The sequence below is a fragment of the Dermacentor silvarum genome, chromosome 2 (assembly GCF_013339745.2).
Source record: "Dermacentor silvarum isolate Dsil-2018 chromosome 2, BIME_Dsil_1.4, whole genome shotgun sequence".
Taxonomy (NCBI): domain Eukaryota; kingdom Metazoa; phylum Arthropoda; class Arachnida; order Ixodida; family Ixodidae; genus Dermacentor; species Dermacentor silvarum.
This window is the reverse complement of record NC_051155.1, coordinates 102,375,003-102,392,166: the sequence shown is the minus strand read 5'-3', so window position 1 is coordinate 102,392,166 and position 17,164 is coordinate 102,375,003. Positions and strand designations below refer to the sequence as shown.

Sequence of the window (17,164 nt, the reverse complement as noted above, 5' to 3'; positions counted from 1 at the left end):
AACTGCATAGCATACTGTTATGTTCGAATACATTAACATCCAGAACACGCAACAAAAATAAGAAAAAAGGATTGATAATACTACTACATGTGCTTTGACTGGTTAAAGCTCAAGCAAACAGTACACTAGAATGTTCATGATAGTGCTGCCCAGTATGGTCAAACTACTTTACCGTATACAGCTAGAATACGCAGGACACTACCAGTTGCTCGAGGAATAAAAGAGCACTCTTAGGCTTGCCTTGTCACTGGGCATGTGGAAGTGGTTGGTCAGCAGCTCGATGGTGTGCCGGAGAAACTGCAGGCTCCGATTCTCCACGGATGGATACTTTCGCACCAGCGAGGCTATCTGGCAACAGGGCACGCAAGGACAAGATACATCAGCGTCTTGCCCATGAAATATCTGGACTACAAACACCACTTTGCAGGACACTTAATGCCATGTAATGAAAACTACAAGGTCAGTCTAAATAGCCAGCTCTTTCGGGCACCAACAGCCTTAACCGCTGGACAAATAAAGTTTATTGCTATCCTATCCTTCACACTCAAAGTTTGCCCACAGGTGGCATTTCACAGTGGTTGCATTTTAATACCATGTTTAGAAGCATTACCTGCCTATTTCGTCCAAAGTAAATTAGAAGTATGCAGTGCCTATGGTGATGCTAAGGAGAAGACGCAGAATCTGCAAGAACGAAAAAGTTACAGTGTCCGTCATTGTAAAGGCTCGTTTGTAATTCAACGTAATGCAGTGCAAGCAAGCATCACTTCATGCTGGGGAGAGACCACTTTATAGGCCAGTGCGTCACCCCGGCTGTTATTGACCCTTTTCGCAGAGCAGTTTGTTTTAGAGAAACGAGATGGCGCTTACGGCGGCACGTCATACGTCTCCTCAGCGACCGCACACGAATACGAAACCATTACCGCTTCTACTTTGCTTCTGTGTGATCAGCTGTCGGAAATGCAACTTTGCTTCTGTGTGATCAGCTGTCGGAAATGCAACTGAGTTTTCGCTCACGCACTGTGCTCTAATCATGCTAGATTGAATCATGTGGATTTGAGACGTGTGCAGTAGTTGGCTGCAAAAATAGGAGCTGGCATGTTGAGGAATTGAATGAATCTGTGTGGCCAAGTTAGCGGACCGCTGCTGCAACTGTCCGAACGTGTTACCGGCACTTCGAGATGTACGGCTTTCCTCGAGGATACAGAAATTTGCTCATCCGCCAGCATTGTATAGCTAACCTTCAAAGAAAGGGCTTCAGCCCCAGAACGTCAGCAAGAGTGAGTACCACTCGTTAAACAATGACAAAGGGAGTAGCACCGCTTCCTGTCATCGTCAGTTTTGCGCACATTATCTATACACATCTATCCCAAATGGCAGGAAAACTTACGCCCACTCTATCGCCAATGTATCAAGAATAAGTGAATGGGGTCACACTTGAATATATGCGCACTATATATGCACAAAAAATGACGGACTACACCGATGGCGCACGAGTGGTCGAAGCTGAATGTTTCATGATGGTCTGCAAGAGTAAGCGAGTTACTAGCGGTAAAATATATTTGCTACAAGGTATTACAATGTACAAAACAGCTACGTTTCAAGCCTTGTGCGCAGCAAGAACAAATCTATTGGAACTGAGCACACCCGCGAGCGATTAGGCAGAAAATGATCAGATAGTGGCCGCACCGAGGAACTTCACTGAGTCAGAAACTGACAAGCCACTGCTTCAAAATATTTGTCAAATAAAGAACAAAAAGCAAAACACACTAATCCTCATTCAATTCATGAGCGGAATGTTTGGATAGCTTGGAATACATATTTAGCCTCGCTTTTAGAACAAGCACCACATACACTGCTTGCGGCATTTGGACATAGCTTAGTCACGTTTTTTGCATGTTCTCTGAAGCTGTGATGAAAGCTTCGTGTCGTCCACCAAGTCACCGTCTACGATATCTTCCAAAACAGAGGTTTTCTAAGCCGCGCCGGCGTCATACACTTTCATTGTAAACAAGGACGCAATGGAGGCAGTTGAGGCAAGCAATGGACAAGTCACCACGTGATCAAACATGGCAGTGCCCGTGGGATCGCCGCGAAAAGGGTCATATTGACCCTTTTCGCAGAGCAGTTTGCTCTAGAGGAACGAGATGGCGCTTTCGGCGGCGCGCCATACGTTGCCTCAGCAAATGCGCACGAATACGAAACCATTACTGCTTCTGCCGCCTTGCTACTGTGCGATCAGCTGTCGGCAATGCAACTGGGTGTTCGCTAATGCACTGTGCCAATTCATGCTGCAAAATGTGCAACGATAAAGGGAAGACGTGTGTGGTAGTTAGCTGCAAAAATAGTGATTCGCATATTAAGGAATGGAATCAACCTGTATCGCCACTGCTACATAAGGACCTGCCTGTGTTGTCGGCCCTTCGCGATGCACAGCTTTCCTCCAGGATAAAAAAAAGACAATTCATACACCAGCGCTGTATAGCTAACCTCCAAAGAAAGGACTTCTCCGGAACATCGGTACTTAATAGTGAGTACCGCTCGTTACAAATGGAAGTAGCACCACATACTAGAATAGTAAGTTTCTCACACGTTATCTACACACATCCACCCCTATTCGCACGCAAACTTACGCCCACCCTATCGCCAACGTATCAATAATAAGTGAATGGGTGCACACTTGAATCAATGTGCCAAGGCAGGAGTGACGGCGACTACACCGACAAGACACGAATGTTGGAAGCTGAATGTTTCGTGACAGCCCACAGAGTAAGCGAGGGACTAGGGATAAAACGTCTTTGCCACTAGCTACTACAAAGTACAGAACACTTACACTCCAAGTTTTGTGCGCAGCAAGAACAAATCTATCGCAGCAGAGCACACCCGAGAGCGATTAGGCTGAAAATACATAGTGGCCGCACCGAGGAACTTTACTGAGTCAGAAACATGAAAAGCCGCTACTTCAAAATGTTTGCCAAATAAAGAACAAAGAGCACACTGATCATGATTTAATTCATAAGCGGAAAGTTTCAACAACTTGGAATAAATTTCTAGCCCCGCTTTTAGTACAAGCACCGTATACACTGCTCGCGCCATTTGGACAAGGCATAATGAGCTCTGAAAGCACTCACTTACATATCCTCTAAAGCTGTGGCCAAAGCTTCGTGTGGTCCACACAGTCACTGTTTGCGATATGTGTCGAAACGGAGGTTTGATGCGCCACACCGGCGTCACGCACTTGCATTGTAAACACGGAGGCAACAGAGGTAGCTGAGGCAAGCAATGGACGCGTCACCACATGATCAAACATGGCAGCGTCCACGGGAGCGCCGGGGAAAGGGTCAATACCCACATCTGTCAGTACCTGGCAGCTGCACCGACGTCGAGATAGAACTTGCTCTATCTTGCACTGGACTTCACACTACCTAGAATGCTCTGCACGCATGACCGGAACCTTTGCGTATGGCTGAGCGCAAATGGAGCTGTACCCATCAGAGGCGGCGAAGCCATGCGAAGCAGCCGCTGCACTCGCATAAAGTATAATAGTAGATAAAACATGCTAGATGGGCCAGCGCGTGCAAGCACAGATACCCCAATACGAAAAAGCTTGCATAGCATCTGTCCATCCATGGTTGCGTTCTTGACATTGGTCATGGTCAATGAACAATGAACTATAAAAATGCGCATTTCAGCAGTGCGTGTGACGTGCAGAAATTCGAACAGCGCATCAGCTATGTTGGACTATAAACAAGCCTTAACAGTAAAACAAAGCACATGCAATGTTTCATCTGCAACCTGTGGTTCCACCCTCAAAATCAGACAGCGCGCCACTGTTCTGTTTCCATAAATTCTACACTTTCTGCTTGGCAGAGCTGGAAGTGACCGCATACTTACGATTTATTCAGGACAAAACAGCCAGGTAATGCGGCCAAATGTAGTACAAACTTTCAAATAACGAACCTTGATTTAATGAAATTCATGATGTAACAAACTATTTTTACTTCCCGATCTTAGTTCCACTGAAAAGCGCATATCTTTTTTCTCAATTTAACAAAGTAATTTAGTGACACGGTTTCGATTTAACAAAGTTTTCTGTCATTTCAAGCAAGTACTTTGAGCCTGTATCGCTGCTAAACCTATCTAGCAAAAAGCTAAAAAATTGTCGGCCAAAGAATAAGTTATTTGAAAGTGTCCTTCCACAGGAAAAGTTCGAGCAGCAAAGACACCGTCGAAGCGCACGCGCTGAGACGCAGTATGCAGGAAACAGCAGCCATGGCCTGGTTGTAGAGCGCCCGCCTAGGCACGGGAAGTTGTGGGTTCGATTCCCACCGCCGCGGGGAACCCACTGGTTCAAATGGGCACAAGCGTACCTCGGCCTGGCGTTTGGCTTCCCTCAGGGGTGATTCGCTTGGGAAAGGAGCCTGCGCCCTGAATTCCTGTTGAAACCCCCGTAAGCACAAAAAACAGCACTGCTCCACTTGCGGAGGCCGCGGCAGCTCAGAGAAACACGAGAGCTGATGATTCCTTCAGTGCAAGGAGGTGGGGAAAGGGCGAGTGAGTGCGCGGTGTGATCAAGCACATGCTAGAGGGGAAAGCAGGGCAGGTGACGCGTTTCTCAGATAGGCGCGCTTCTGCCTAGCACACGCGTCTTCTCTCCCCTACCCTTGCTGTATCTGCGCATGCCTGTCTATATCAGGGCCACCGCGCCATGTCTTGGAGTTAATCTTCAGCAACTGCGAAGGTAGCGAGCCGAGATGGTTGGTACCTTCATGTGCATTTTGTTCCCGTGCGTCTAGTGTTGGCGGTCATGTAAGGTCAAGTTGCGGAGGCACGATGCAAAGCATTCGCTCGCATTGCGACAGCGAGTGTTCTTTGTCGTCGAGTGATCTTTTTTGCCTGAGCACTTGTGACACCGATAAAACTACAAACCTTACCTGGCATGGTTGTCTCTGCTATCGCCATCAATGCTGCGCATTTCTAGCGAAACTGCGACATTTTTTGCTTCCTCGGGACTTATATCCATATCTTCTGGCACTTTTGTTCTTAATTTGAAGGTGCCATCTGATTACGGCTGCGAGCACTAAGCACAGTCAGCCATGGTGTCCAAGATTTACGGCACACCGTGACGCAACACGCTAATCTTGGACGCCAGGAGCCATGCCGATGCATTGCTCTCGACGTGTTCTGCACCGCGTGCTCTGGCACTCATACCTACGCTACTATGGCCTGATCTCCTTGCAATTTGTTTATAAGCGATTACAGACAAGATACGATCCCCCGGGAATGTTCCAGGAACTTGTGAAATGAAGTTTACTGCTGAAACTTTAAAATGTTGAATTACCAAGATTAATAAAGTTTGTCGCTGCAAGTACAAATTTGTTATTTCGAAGTTCAACTGTATTAAAATCAGACTTGTATTTAATGAATTACATGTAATTATTTACTTTAATCAATTAATCTTTTCGTAGCTTTGTAATTGATCTATTACTTTTGTTACTCAGTAACGCTTACTGTCATTATTTACGTTTTCTGCAACCAGATACGTGCAACCAGTTACTTTATTCAAGGGACAAGCTGTAAGAGGCAATGCAGCTTTGAGCACTTGAACTTCGCGGGAATTACAGTAGAATACCGACGGCAGTTCCACGCAGCAGCTTTGCGGATGCACATGTTCAGACAGGCAAATCCAGGTGCTCAGTGTTTGTTTCCTCCTCTTATCACTACACCACATGTTAGCAAACGAAATGTACCGACGCTGCTATTACCCGATAGCGATGGCCACTTTGCACACATATCGCCAGAAAATCACTTACTGAAATTTCTTTTCTTTTAGCTCTTCAGTGGGCCCACCAGGAGCACCTTCTCTAAGCTCTAGCAACAACGAAACGATGTGCTTCATAGAAGACCCAGATGCAAACAGTATTGCATTCAACCACAAACTTGTGCACAAGGTGCTTGTAGTATGTTACAACACCGGGCTCCACTCTAGCGTGCACATTGAGCGAGTTCTCGGTGTCCCTGCTGACGCTGATGTTTCCACAAGGAAGTGAGGGAAGATGACCAAGGAAAATTTTGAAAAGCAATTGTTGGAGAGAAACAAGGTGTGATTGGCTGCAGACAACACAGTGAAAGAGCCAGTCCAGCCCTCTCCATTTACTGTATTTGTGCAACATTAGTAGAGGTTGGGAGGAAAGCAACGTAAAAGTCATTGATTACATATTAGCAATTGCTCAATTACTTTTGTGGGGCAGTAAATGGCCACTGTAATCAATTACATTTTTGTATGAAGTAATTGTAATAATAATCGGTTACTTTTTTATCTAACATGCACAAGTCTGATTAAAATGTATAATTTGAGGCCAAACAAGCCAGTGGTTTAGCAAGAGCATTCATGCATACCTGGCACTCCTATTTATGTGAAAGTCTGCATACAAAGCAGTACCATCATGTGGCACTTTTGATGGCCATTCCAGAATGCTCTGACACGTATGAAGTCACTCATGACAGCGTTAAATCAGTATTTAGAAATTAAGTAAGTAAATGTGTGTAATAAAGTTCCCTTTGACTGACTGACTGATTTAATCCTCATGATCACCAATACAACAAGTACCACACTTTGTTTGTTGTCAAGTGAAACACTACTGTCGTCACTGGGCGTCTTCAATTATCCGTCCCTGACAGCGCAAGACTGTCCGAGACACTCCATACAGAATGCTCATTGGCTGAAAGCACCGCCTCCAGTAGTCCGGGATTGTCTGGGACGGATAATCGAAGAGGCCCACTGCCAGTGGGCATAACATCAGAAGAATAAATAACTGCATGCCTCGCAGGTGTCACATGTCAAAATGTTAACCCAAAACTAACGTTGACTTTCAGACACAAGCAGGAACAAAGAGCTCAAAAATAAACGTAAATGTATATTGTGAAATAAATTGAAAGTGTGAGACTTTTGTAATGTCTCCTGCGTGGTCCACCTTTTTTTTTTTTTTTTTCAAGTAAAACCCACTAAACCTTCTGAATTGCCACATAAAGGCATGCGGAGCATGTTGGTGTGCTCATTTGGTGCGCTATTTCACCAAGGTCACGTGACATTGCTCTTACACGTCTTTCCCAGCCATCTGTGTGTGCACTATGGGATACCGAAAGTTATGAGGCAATCAGCATCTATAACTCGGCATATACTAGCTGTCATGTTGACTTCATCAGAGCTGCTTAGGCACGTAATATGAGAAAAGAAGTTTAGGGTTCATTTTCTTTTTCAGTGATCCACCTTTTTTCAAATACAGAAAAAAAAGGCCAAAACTCTCATGCTCATTTCTTCCACGACCACAGGATCTTTTGCCACCAAAGAAGTGCAAATGAAGGTTTTGAAAGGATAATACACCAGTCTAAATTGAATCAGTGTTTTTTTTAAGTAATGTCTTTCGAAGCAGTACCAGTAAAGTAGCACAGCGAATAGGGGAGGGGCTTTGCAATAACAGAGCCAGTCATAGAATAAAAATTTCCTCAAATGCCCATAACACACATTCAAGAGGAAAATATGCACCTGTTCATGGGAGCATCCAAGGCGCCAGGCCAGGTATGCACGCAGCACAGCCTGCTTGACCTCTGCTATGCTCAGGGTGAACGGATAGTGGAGCGGCAGCTCTGACAGAATGCCAGCCCGCACACTGGCGGGGCAGTCCAGAAAGGAGAGCATGTGAACTACAGGGTCCGTCCCAACCGCCACCTCACCTTCCAGCTTCAGGGAGTAGGTGGGCTGAGTCATCAGCTCCACATACCTACAAGCAAGCAGAAAGAAAAAAATTCACCGACGATTACGATACTCCCTAATGCGAACTTTGAGTGCAGCTGTTTTGAATTCGCGATATATTGTGGCAAAGAATTTCACTCTGTATGAATGGTTGCTCTCGGCGGCGGCAGACGAAGTATTTCCACCGGTTGCGTTGTTCATTGTTCAGAAAGAAAGCATGAACACAAGAACACGTGGTTCACGCGAAACGCATTCTCTAGCAGCGGTGGTGCCGCACGCAAAGTAGGGCATGCGCACTGAGTCCAAAGCCCATGCCAGTGCGTTGTTTCCGCGCTGGCCACATGCCTAGTCGCCGCCGGCACTCCGCTTTCCTCCTCACCCCTTCACCATACCCCCCTTTGCTTTCCGCCTGATAGTTCCACTACACCCTCCTTTTCGTTTCCTCCTCGCACCTATTCGCTCTCACCGCTTTTTTTATCCACCGTTGCGTGCCGCATTCGCTCTGATCTTTCGCTGTGCTCATTCCCTCTGTTGCAAGTGACGCCGTCGCTCGCCGCAGGAATGGGTAGCACCTAAGAGCTGTGCTCTAAAAAAAAAAATCCACATTGAAGATGATTGTCCAAGTAAGCAAATCGAGTCTTTTGGCTAAAGCAGCTTCAAATGCTGCATTACTCTTTGCAGGATAACAAGCCATTCCATTGCCTGCATTCTGGAAGCATTTGGGAACCGTCTATATTTCGCTTTGGCTGTGTATCGACCTTCTCAAGAACATGACATTGTACAGATGGGTGCCTAGCGTTGCCTACCACGTACCTGCTGGCTTAGAGATGGTCGATTAACTTTGTTTGATTAACAATTAATCATCATCATTTTAGCCTTGACTCGATTAATCGCTTTCGATGCAGGGTTTTTCATTGATTAATTGAAAATTTTTCTGGGTACTCTTAAAAAGGTTCAAACACTGCAGTTATCTACTTTTGTAGGACCCTATATTAATGTTGAAGACGTGCCATGGAACCAAGTTTGAAACACAAGTGTATAAAAGTCTTTTTTTTTTTTTTTACGGTTCTGTGAAAAACTTATCAGCGGGGTTTTACTGTATAAAGGAATGGCATTACCAGCGGCATCTGACAACACAGCTAGACACAGTCCAATATGTAGAAGCTGAAGCTTTGGAGCCCAATAACTGTATGGCGCCATCATATTTTCTGTTCATTTTCTCTCAAATTACCATGAAAATTTCAAAAAAGCTTTATAAATGTTCCCATGCAATGAAAAAACACTCCATTTACCCTGTGCTTTTTCCTTTAGTGACCCTGTTCAGATTAGGCACTTCTTTTTTCAATTTTCAATATCACTATAATGTCAGAATATATCTCGATTGTTAGCCTGTACAGCTAGATATCAGTCCAATTTGATACTCATATGCATTGGCTACATAGGGGAACTAAAGGCATCCACAAGAAACAGGTTAGCAGAAAAGTTAAACAATCAGGTGTTGGTATCTACGAAAGAGATTATACATGTACACAATGCCCTGCTACAACAAAATGACACACTACCTATGACAAATGTGGCAAGTTTGCGTGGTGATGAATAAACAGCGCAAAGAAGGATGTGTACTTGGAAAAGAAAAGGACATAACAAGTGCTGGTATCAAATCAAGGTTATTCAGTTCACTATTGTATGTCAACATTGTGGCCTTGCTAGCATGTACAAAGCTGGCAGGCAGTGGAAAGAATGGTGGCAACAGAACAGAAGTAGCAGCATGCTGAAACTATTTCATAAGAAAAACACGCACATCCATTGCAATGTTAGGATCTATATGACACAAAGCTAGTTTGAGTTAGTGAGGTAGCAGGAATAGTGGATGACATGAGCACAGTCTCACTGCCTGTAGCTGTTTGAGTCAAGAATACGAAGGTGACAACGTACAGTGCTTGTTGAAGGAAGAATGTTGATGAAAGGTGTATATACAGAGAAATATCACACACATCTAGATGTTTAAGGCTTCATAAGCCTTGTATCACAATGAGCCTTTTCGATTTGTCGTCCCGGAATCTCCAGGACAACACCGCCTTGGGCAAGCACTGCCTCGGGCAGACCAGGACTGTCGGGGACAGATAATTGATGAGGCCCAGTGACACATCTATACTGGGGGGTGTACCAAGAATGCTCAAATACCCATTGCCAAAGTTGACTATTTGGCCACATACACAATGGCCCAAGTTGTCTGCTCAGCATGGTTGGATTGATAAGGCTGGTTGTATTGACAAGGATAAATCAGGTGGCGGCTCACGTTACCTACTTAGCAAGACAGCACATACCAAATGGCTCAAGTTGTCTATATATAACTATAAAATATATTTGGCTAGGAAACAATGACAAACGCCAAACCCCAGGGAAGAGGCGAAGAAAGGTGCACACACACACACGTGGTTAGCAGTGTGATGCATTCTGTGCATAGGACACTGGCCAGCAAATCCCAATTAAGGCCAACCGTAGACTACGCACAGCTGAACAAACGACAAGCCTCATCCCAGCTGATGCTACCCTCATCAGCTTGCTCTTGGTCAGTAGCTCACCACCATTAAACCTTGCAGAACAAGGAAGGTGCAGCCACTAAAGCCAGGCATTTCAAACCCGCTGCACAGATAGTAATGGCGCCGAAAAATCAGTTTGAACAGTTCCAAACAGGAAGACACAGTGTGTGGAGCAAATGGTCACGATTCATTTGGTCAACTGCTCGTATACTTAGTGCATTCCTCCAGACTCCCTACCTGACACCCGAGGTCAATGTTTTGTTGTTGCACATCAGCAATTGTCCTGTCTAAATGAAAGTTGTGTACAAAATCATGCCATGAAGAAACCATGTTTGTGGCTCAGGCTTTCTTTACTTTATCGAAAATGGAACAAATATCCTTACAAGTTAGATTGGGTAGACAATTTGACTCGCTTTGCATTGCATTTTAAAACAAGGTTTCTACGCTACTGGTGGGTAGAAGCACATTTGTAAAAATAATGGCCTGACAAGGGAGCAAAAGTAGTTGTTGAGGGTGGGAGGGAGTCATACACTAAGCTGCCCATTGCAGTCGAGTCAAAATTTTAGTCGTTAGTGAGAATGCCCTGTGATAAGTGCTTCGTAAACGTCTGCGTGTGCGTGCGTGCACGCGCTCACCGATGAACAGGCGCCATAACAGCGGCTGACAACCGCCGACCTACTAACCACATACAACCGCGAATGCTCAGTAATACCTGAGCTGGCTTTAGTAAAGGCAACAGGGCTCACTTGATGACTCTGGCGGGCGTAACTTTTTTGATACCGCACTCCTCAAGGTTCCGGTAGCGCTGCTCAGCCGTGCCGAACTGGAAGCTGAAGATCTCCGGGTGGCGCATGATTTCGCGCACCGGAAACAGCGACTTGAGCATGCCAATGTTCTTCAACAAGGTCTCGCGCCGTATACTGAGGATCTTTCGGTTGCTCATTACGATGCTTGTGGCACTCGCAAGCGAGCACCCGAGCGATTCTGTCAAAAGCTGGATGCGGGCGCGCGACTGCTCGCTTAGGCTGCCTTCGGGCTCCTCGACCAGGTTGAAGTCATCGTCGTCTCGATCGTTGATGGTCGACAGTATCGAACAGGGCTGCTCACGTTGCGACTCCGCTTCGCGTTTCTTGGAAGCAAGCCGTGCCTTGGACGAGGAAGAGCGACCAGTTGGAGATGTCCCTGTTACCCTTGACGGAGCCGCAACCGACGCACCGCGGGCCAGTTTCCAGCACAACCTGCCACCGATTCTCAAACTGTTCAGCAACATTGCTGCAAGCTTGCTTACCGTCGGTCACCGCGCGTTGAGACGCGGGCTACAGGCGCTACATAGTTGAACGAACGAAAAGCGTGCACCGCAACACAAGAGAATACTGAGAAACTAACGAAAACTTTCACTCGCCATACTAGCACATCTAGCCATGAAACTCTATGATGTCAGCCATGCGCGCAGCACTGGATCGCAAGCACCACTACCACTACTACTATAGTGATATCACTACCCACTGCCTCCTCGGAAAACTCCACCGCGTGAACTTAAATTATCGGTAGCGCCATCTCGTCGCCGCAAACTGCATGTGAGATTTTTGGCGCAGCAATTTTAACTGTCCAGCAGTGCGCGTTTTCGGACGAACGGATGGCCGGAAAAAAACTTTATTGATAAAAGCACCTGCGGGGTTGCCGGCTCGGGCTCAGGCCACCTGGGTACGGTGAGGCATAACTAGCATAGCCTTTCCACCGCTGCCCGGGTACAGTGGCTAGAATTCTAGCCACTGTAGCCCGGGCCCGCTGGATTGCCCATAGTTGGTCGTACGCATGGTCGTACGTGTAGATCCGAGCAATGCCTTTGATCCGAGCTAGTCAGAGCGCTTAGCCATCGCCCCTCGAGAAGGTCCGGTTCTATGTTGCTCTGATCTCTGTGCATTTCCATAAGACGTGTACCATGTCTGCGTGTTCGTGCTTGCAGAGCTTGCAGCTCGCTTCTGGGTACTGTCTGGAATTTACTCTCTCTATAAGTGTGCTGGGTTTCTGAAGGTTCTGGTTTGCAACCTTCTCCAATCTGTTTCTTGAGATCAATCTGTTTCTGTTTCTTTGTGCGGTTGTGGGTATGCTTCTCTTTCGTGGTTGTTGTTGCCCTGATTAGGACAATGTCATCTGCAACAACAACAATGGAGACGAATTACAGCAAATGATTCAGGACCATGGAGGAAGGAAACAAAACATTCCTCCATGTTCAGGACCTTAATCGAGAAAGTGTAAGAATTGTGTTGAAAATGAATATGCAGAAGACAAAGATAATGTTCAATAGCCTGGCAATGGAACAAGAATTCAGGATCGCCAGTCAGCCTCTAGAGTCTGTAAAGGAGTACGTAAAGAGCTAGCTGATCTCGATCCGAGAGAGTCCCGCGGTCCGCGGAGCAGTCCAGACCGCTCCGCCGAAATTCGCGGATTCGACTGGAAGTCTGCGCGATGTAGTTTCTCCAGCAGCCTTTGACTGGATCGCCTCTGTGTAGCAGGCGGCACAAAGAAGACAGCGCGGACTATACAGCACGGGAGCGATTTCGTGTTCCCTAGGATAGGGCTCTCGGGTGACGCGCGGGGGATGCGGCGTGCAAGATGGTCGATAAAATTGCTTTCTTTCCCTGCAGGCACCTGATAGCTAATATAACATTTTGATGTCTTGTAATACTGAACGCTATTATTATACAGGAACCCATGACAGTATGGTTGAAAACATTTTGCGATGATGTCCTTAATGAAAATGTGTATATTAATTAACGCGTAAGACAACTTTCTTTCATATCGATATAAGTTCAACGCATTGTCTACTAAGATTTGATATATTTCGATTGTTTTTAGTTTAATTACGATGCAGGAGTGGACTCGTCTGGAGTGCCGCGCGGCGCAGGAGACGCTGCCATTGTTTATATGATAGATTTATTTAGAACGCTACGACCGCTCGCACGAGTCCATTTCACGTCTGCGCGCACAGTTACGTTTAACAATAGCTATTCGAATTGCAAACAGAAGGATGCGCTTATTCAGGTACAGCGAGGCGTCGTCCTACGACACAACGAGAAAGCAAACAAAACAATTGCATCTCCGCGCCAATTGCAAACTCCTGTGGCAACACTACTACTTGGCTGTGGCATGTTTGTGAAGATCGAACACTATAAAAGCTGTTAACTGGGATACATTCAAGTGCAAGTTCATGCACGGTCACAAGGCGAGAGGAAAACGCCGAAGGGCACACGTGAGGCGAAAGTTTCTCCAAGGTTACGAAACATGCAAGCAAGCGCATCCATCCCGTGCTTGCGAGGTCATGCCACATTTCGACGGCATATTTGTTCCAACAATAATTTCGCACACGTATACTTAGGGCAACTGTCTCCACGAGTCGTAATTCTCCACTCTAATAATGCCCACGAAACCAGCACCGATCCGTACGTGCTGCGAAGAGGAAACGCGCAAAGGCTGTTCGAATCGTGAGAAATGGTTGATCGGGTAGCCGACACTCAACGACTCCCGCGGCTCGGTCTCGAGAAGGAGGTTACGGTAGCCGTAAGAAAATTGGAAAGAAACCTCAGGTCGAATTATGTTTCTTCTTCTTCTTCTCTCTCTCTCTCTTTTTTTTTCTTTTTTTTTTCTTTTTTTCACGACACGCTCAGCGTTGCAGGCGAGCATGCGAGCTGCGAAACGGCAAGTTGACCTATCGTACTCGTTGCTAAACAAAATGCCACATTTGTGAGCCAAACAATGAAAATAAAAAGTTGTACCTATGTGAAGCAATTAGAGTCATTTATTTCGTATAAATTTTCATACATATTTGGTAATGAAGTGTTGGTGGCGGCGCGCGCATCTGCAAGTGCTCAGATTTTGAATGACGTTTCTCGACTATCTAGTTTTAGTTGTCGTGTTGAATGTAGTCCGTCCGCTGCGTGATTACGTAGTTGTTACGTTTTAGGTGCTCACGAGTATGATTAGACGGGCGGATGAATACCACTTTTTTTTTTTTTTTTTCGAGGCCTTTTGTTGGCGAGGAACAGCACGGATCCGCAGGGCTCTCACAGCACGTGCTGCAGTTCCCTCGCAGCCGCGTAAGTTTGTATGGGTGTTCTGTGGCCACGTCCCATTATTCATTCTTGCCTCTGCGTCTACCTGCACGCGAGTGTCCAGTAGTCCATTATTGCGTCTGCGTCTACCAGCACACAAGTGGCCATTTTTGCGTCTACGTCTACCTGCACGCAAGTGTCCAGAATTTCTTTATTTGGAAAAATTTTGTTGTCACCAGGTCTGTTTTATTTTAAACGGGCCTATCGTACCTTGCTGGTAACCATTTCCTGCGAGGCCTAAGTCTGACGAGCGTCGCAACAAGACCATCGTTCGGCCAGGAAACGCTGTACCCCTTGTTATGGACGCCGCTTCGAAGAATGCAGATTACGAGTGGATCGAGGACGAATACGTTCCTCCGCCTTCGCAGCAGACTTCAGAACCCAGGCGTTGCGGCGAAGGGGACAACCTCGGCGCATTGTCTGGTCGAGGCCGTGGCCGGGGTAACTATGAACGACCCAATGCGTCGCGCACATACGCTGAAGTGATCTCGGTGCCCGTCAAAGATGTTGCCAGGATCATTGGCAGAGGCGGTTCCAGGATCCGCGAGCTTGAGGATTCCAGTGGTGCGCGCATCTGGGTCAAAAGAGACGACGCAGATTACTTCGAGACCAAGATCGAGCTCTCGGGCTCCGAAGAGGCGCGTCGCAAGGCCTGCGAGCTCATCGACGCGATCGTCCATCCACCTGAAGAACCAGCGTGCTCCAACAAAAGCGAAGAACCGCCGCCTTTGCTCGACTGGGACAAGCTGCTTGCTAGGAGCGACGAAGAGGCGAAGAAGCGCTGGGCCTCTCTCGCACCGATAGTTAAAAATTTTTACGTTGAAGATCCTGAAGTTGCGTCCATGTCTGCTGACGCGGCGGCGTCCTTCAGGGCAACTAACAATAATATAGTTGTCAAGTACTTGGGCCCAGAACAGCAGCAACGACCAGACGTAGCTACTAACCCCGTGACAACGTTCGAGCAGGCGTTTTCAAACTATCCGGAAATCTTGGACGAAATCTACAAAAATAAGTTCGCGAAGCCGTCTCCAATACAGAGCCAGGCCTGGCCAATCCTGCTTCAAGGTCAAGACCTCATCGGAATCGCACAGACAGGTACAGGGAAGACTCTGGCATTCCTGCTGCCAGCCTTGATTCACATCGACAGTCAGCCTGTACCGAGGGAGGAAAGGAAAGGTCCTTCGTGTCTGGTTCTTGCTCCGACGCGCGAGCTTGCCCAGCAGATTGAGCGGGAAGCAAAGAAATACCACTATCGAGGGATAAAGTGCGTATGCATCTACGGCGGTGGCAGTCGGCAAGAGCAGATACAGACCGTCAACCTTGGCGTGGAGATTGTCATCGCAACACCCGGCCGCCTCAACGACCTTGTCATGAACAGGATCATCGACCTTAACTTTGTCACTTTCTTGGTCCTGGACGAGGCAGACCGCATGCTGGACATGGGCTTTGAGATCCAGATCCGGAAGGTGATGCTGGACATAAGGCCTGACCGGCAGACGGTCATGACAAGTGCCACCTGGCCAGAGGGTGTGCGTCGCCTTTCACAGCAGTACATGACAAACCCATTCCAAGTGTTTGTCGGCTCCTTGGACCTCGCCGCAGTGCACACAGTGACACAGAAGATCATCCTGTGCGACGAAGAGGAAAAGAGGGAGCAGCTTCTGGCTTTCTTCAACTCCATGCAGCCGGAAGACAAAGTGATTGTTTTTGTCGACAGGAAGGCCATGGTGGACTACCTGACAAGCGACTTTGTCCTGGCCGGCATCAACTGCGATTCCATCCACGGATCCAGAGAGCAGTGCGACCGTGAGCGAGCACTCGAAGATCTACGGGATGGCAGAGTGCGCATCTTGATTGCCACCGATGTTGCTGCACGAGGGTTGGACATAAAAGATGTGACGCATATCTTCAACTACGACTTCCCTCACAATGTGGAAGAGTATGTCCATCGTGTGGGTCGCACAGGTCGAGCTGGGCGTACAGGCACAGCCATCACGCTCATAACTCGCGGCAACTGGAGGCAGGCTCGTGAGCTGATCAGCATCTTGGAGGAAGCCAGCCAAGATGTCCCCGCTGAGCTCTACGCGATGGCTGACCGCTTTGATGCTTGGAAGGAACGCCGTGACGACGAGGAGCGTAGCTTTGGCGAGGACTGTGGTGGCCGAGGTGGTGGTTTCCGGCGGGGGGGAGGCGGTGGCGGCAATCGCAACCGTTGGTGAGGGGACAGTAGCTGTGATATGCTGTTGTTATGGTTTGACAAGCATTCATATGTTGTTACGCTTTATATTGTTTATTGCGATGAAATCCTTTTATGACTAATTGACGAGCAAATAAACCGGTGATACACCCTGCATGTTGCATCTTTACTTAGGCTGAGCACGTAGCCGAGAGAGCACTTTTCCCTCCACCTCTGGACATGTGCAACACAGCCTGTTTGCATTCGCACTTCCAGGTGCCACTTTGCATGTTCCTTGTGCTTTCTTAGTGCATTCAGGTTCTGGGTGCATGGAAGAGAAAGGAAGAAAAAAAGAAAGCAGCCTTAAACGAAGGTAAGGGCTGTTCAAAAGGCAATATTAGGTAAAAATTGAGGCAACTTGCGAGGCATGCTTGGTGAATTTATGCCGAGGTGCTGCGGGGGGGAGCCATAAGTATGCAGGCATCCTTCGCACGCAATTTGTCTGGCGGCGAAATGTTGCAGGCTAGTGCGACAAAACTGCCTTCACAATAAGGCTTACCGCAAACACTGCACAAGGGGATGG

The 17,164-nt window shown here is 47.2% G+C and overlaps 3 protein-coding genes across 4 annotated transcripts in view; 2 read left to right on the top strand and 1 right to left on the bottom strand.

Moving 5' to 3' along the window:
- LOC119441652 (transcription termination factor 5, mitochondrial) overlaps positions 1 to 11,737 on the bottom strand; it is a 41,238-nt gene extending 29,501 nt beyond the window's left edge. The window contains exons 1-3 of the mRNA XM_037706253.2: positions 11,040 to 11,737; positions 7,544 to 7,778; positions 241 to 348 (exon numbers count right to left, since the gene is read on the bottom strand). Coding sequence (XP_037562181.1) covers positions 241 to 348; positions 7,544 to 7,778; positions 11,040 to 11,563 — 867 coding nt within the window. The 5' untranslated portion in view covers positions 11,564 to 11,737. The remainder of the gene's footprint in view (positions 1 to 240; positions 349 to 7,543; positions 7,779 to 11,039) is intronic.
- The window catches only part of LOC125943110 (uncharacterized), a 492,224-nt gene that overhangs the window by 304,793 nt on the left and 170,267 nt on the right, over positions 1 to 17,164 (top strand). The window lies entirely within an intron of this gene.
- Positions 14,576 to 17,164, top strand: part of LOC119441651 (probable ATP-dependent RNA helicase DDX43) — a 160,964-nt gene continuing 158,375 nt past the window's right edge. The window contains exon 1 of one of the 2 annotated variants that reach the window (XM_049661498.1): positions 14,576 to 15,500. In XM_049661498.1, coding sequence (XP_049517455.1) covers positions 14,705 to 15,500 — 796 coding nt within the window. In that variant the 5' untranslated portion in view covers positions 14,576 to 14,704. Of the gene's footprint in view, positions 15,582 to 17,164 lie in introns of both variants that reach the window. The other variant, XM_049661497.1, reaches the window with a different exon arrangement.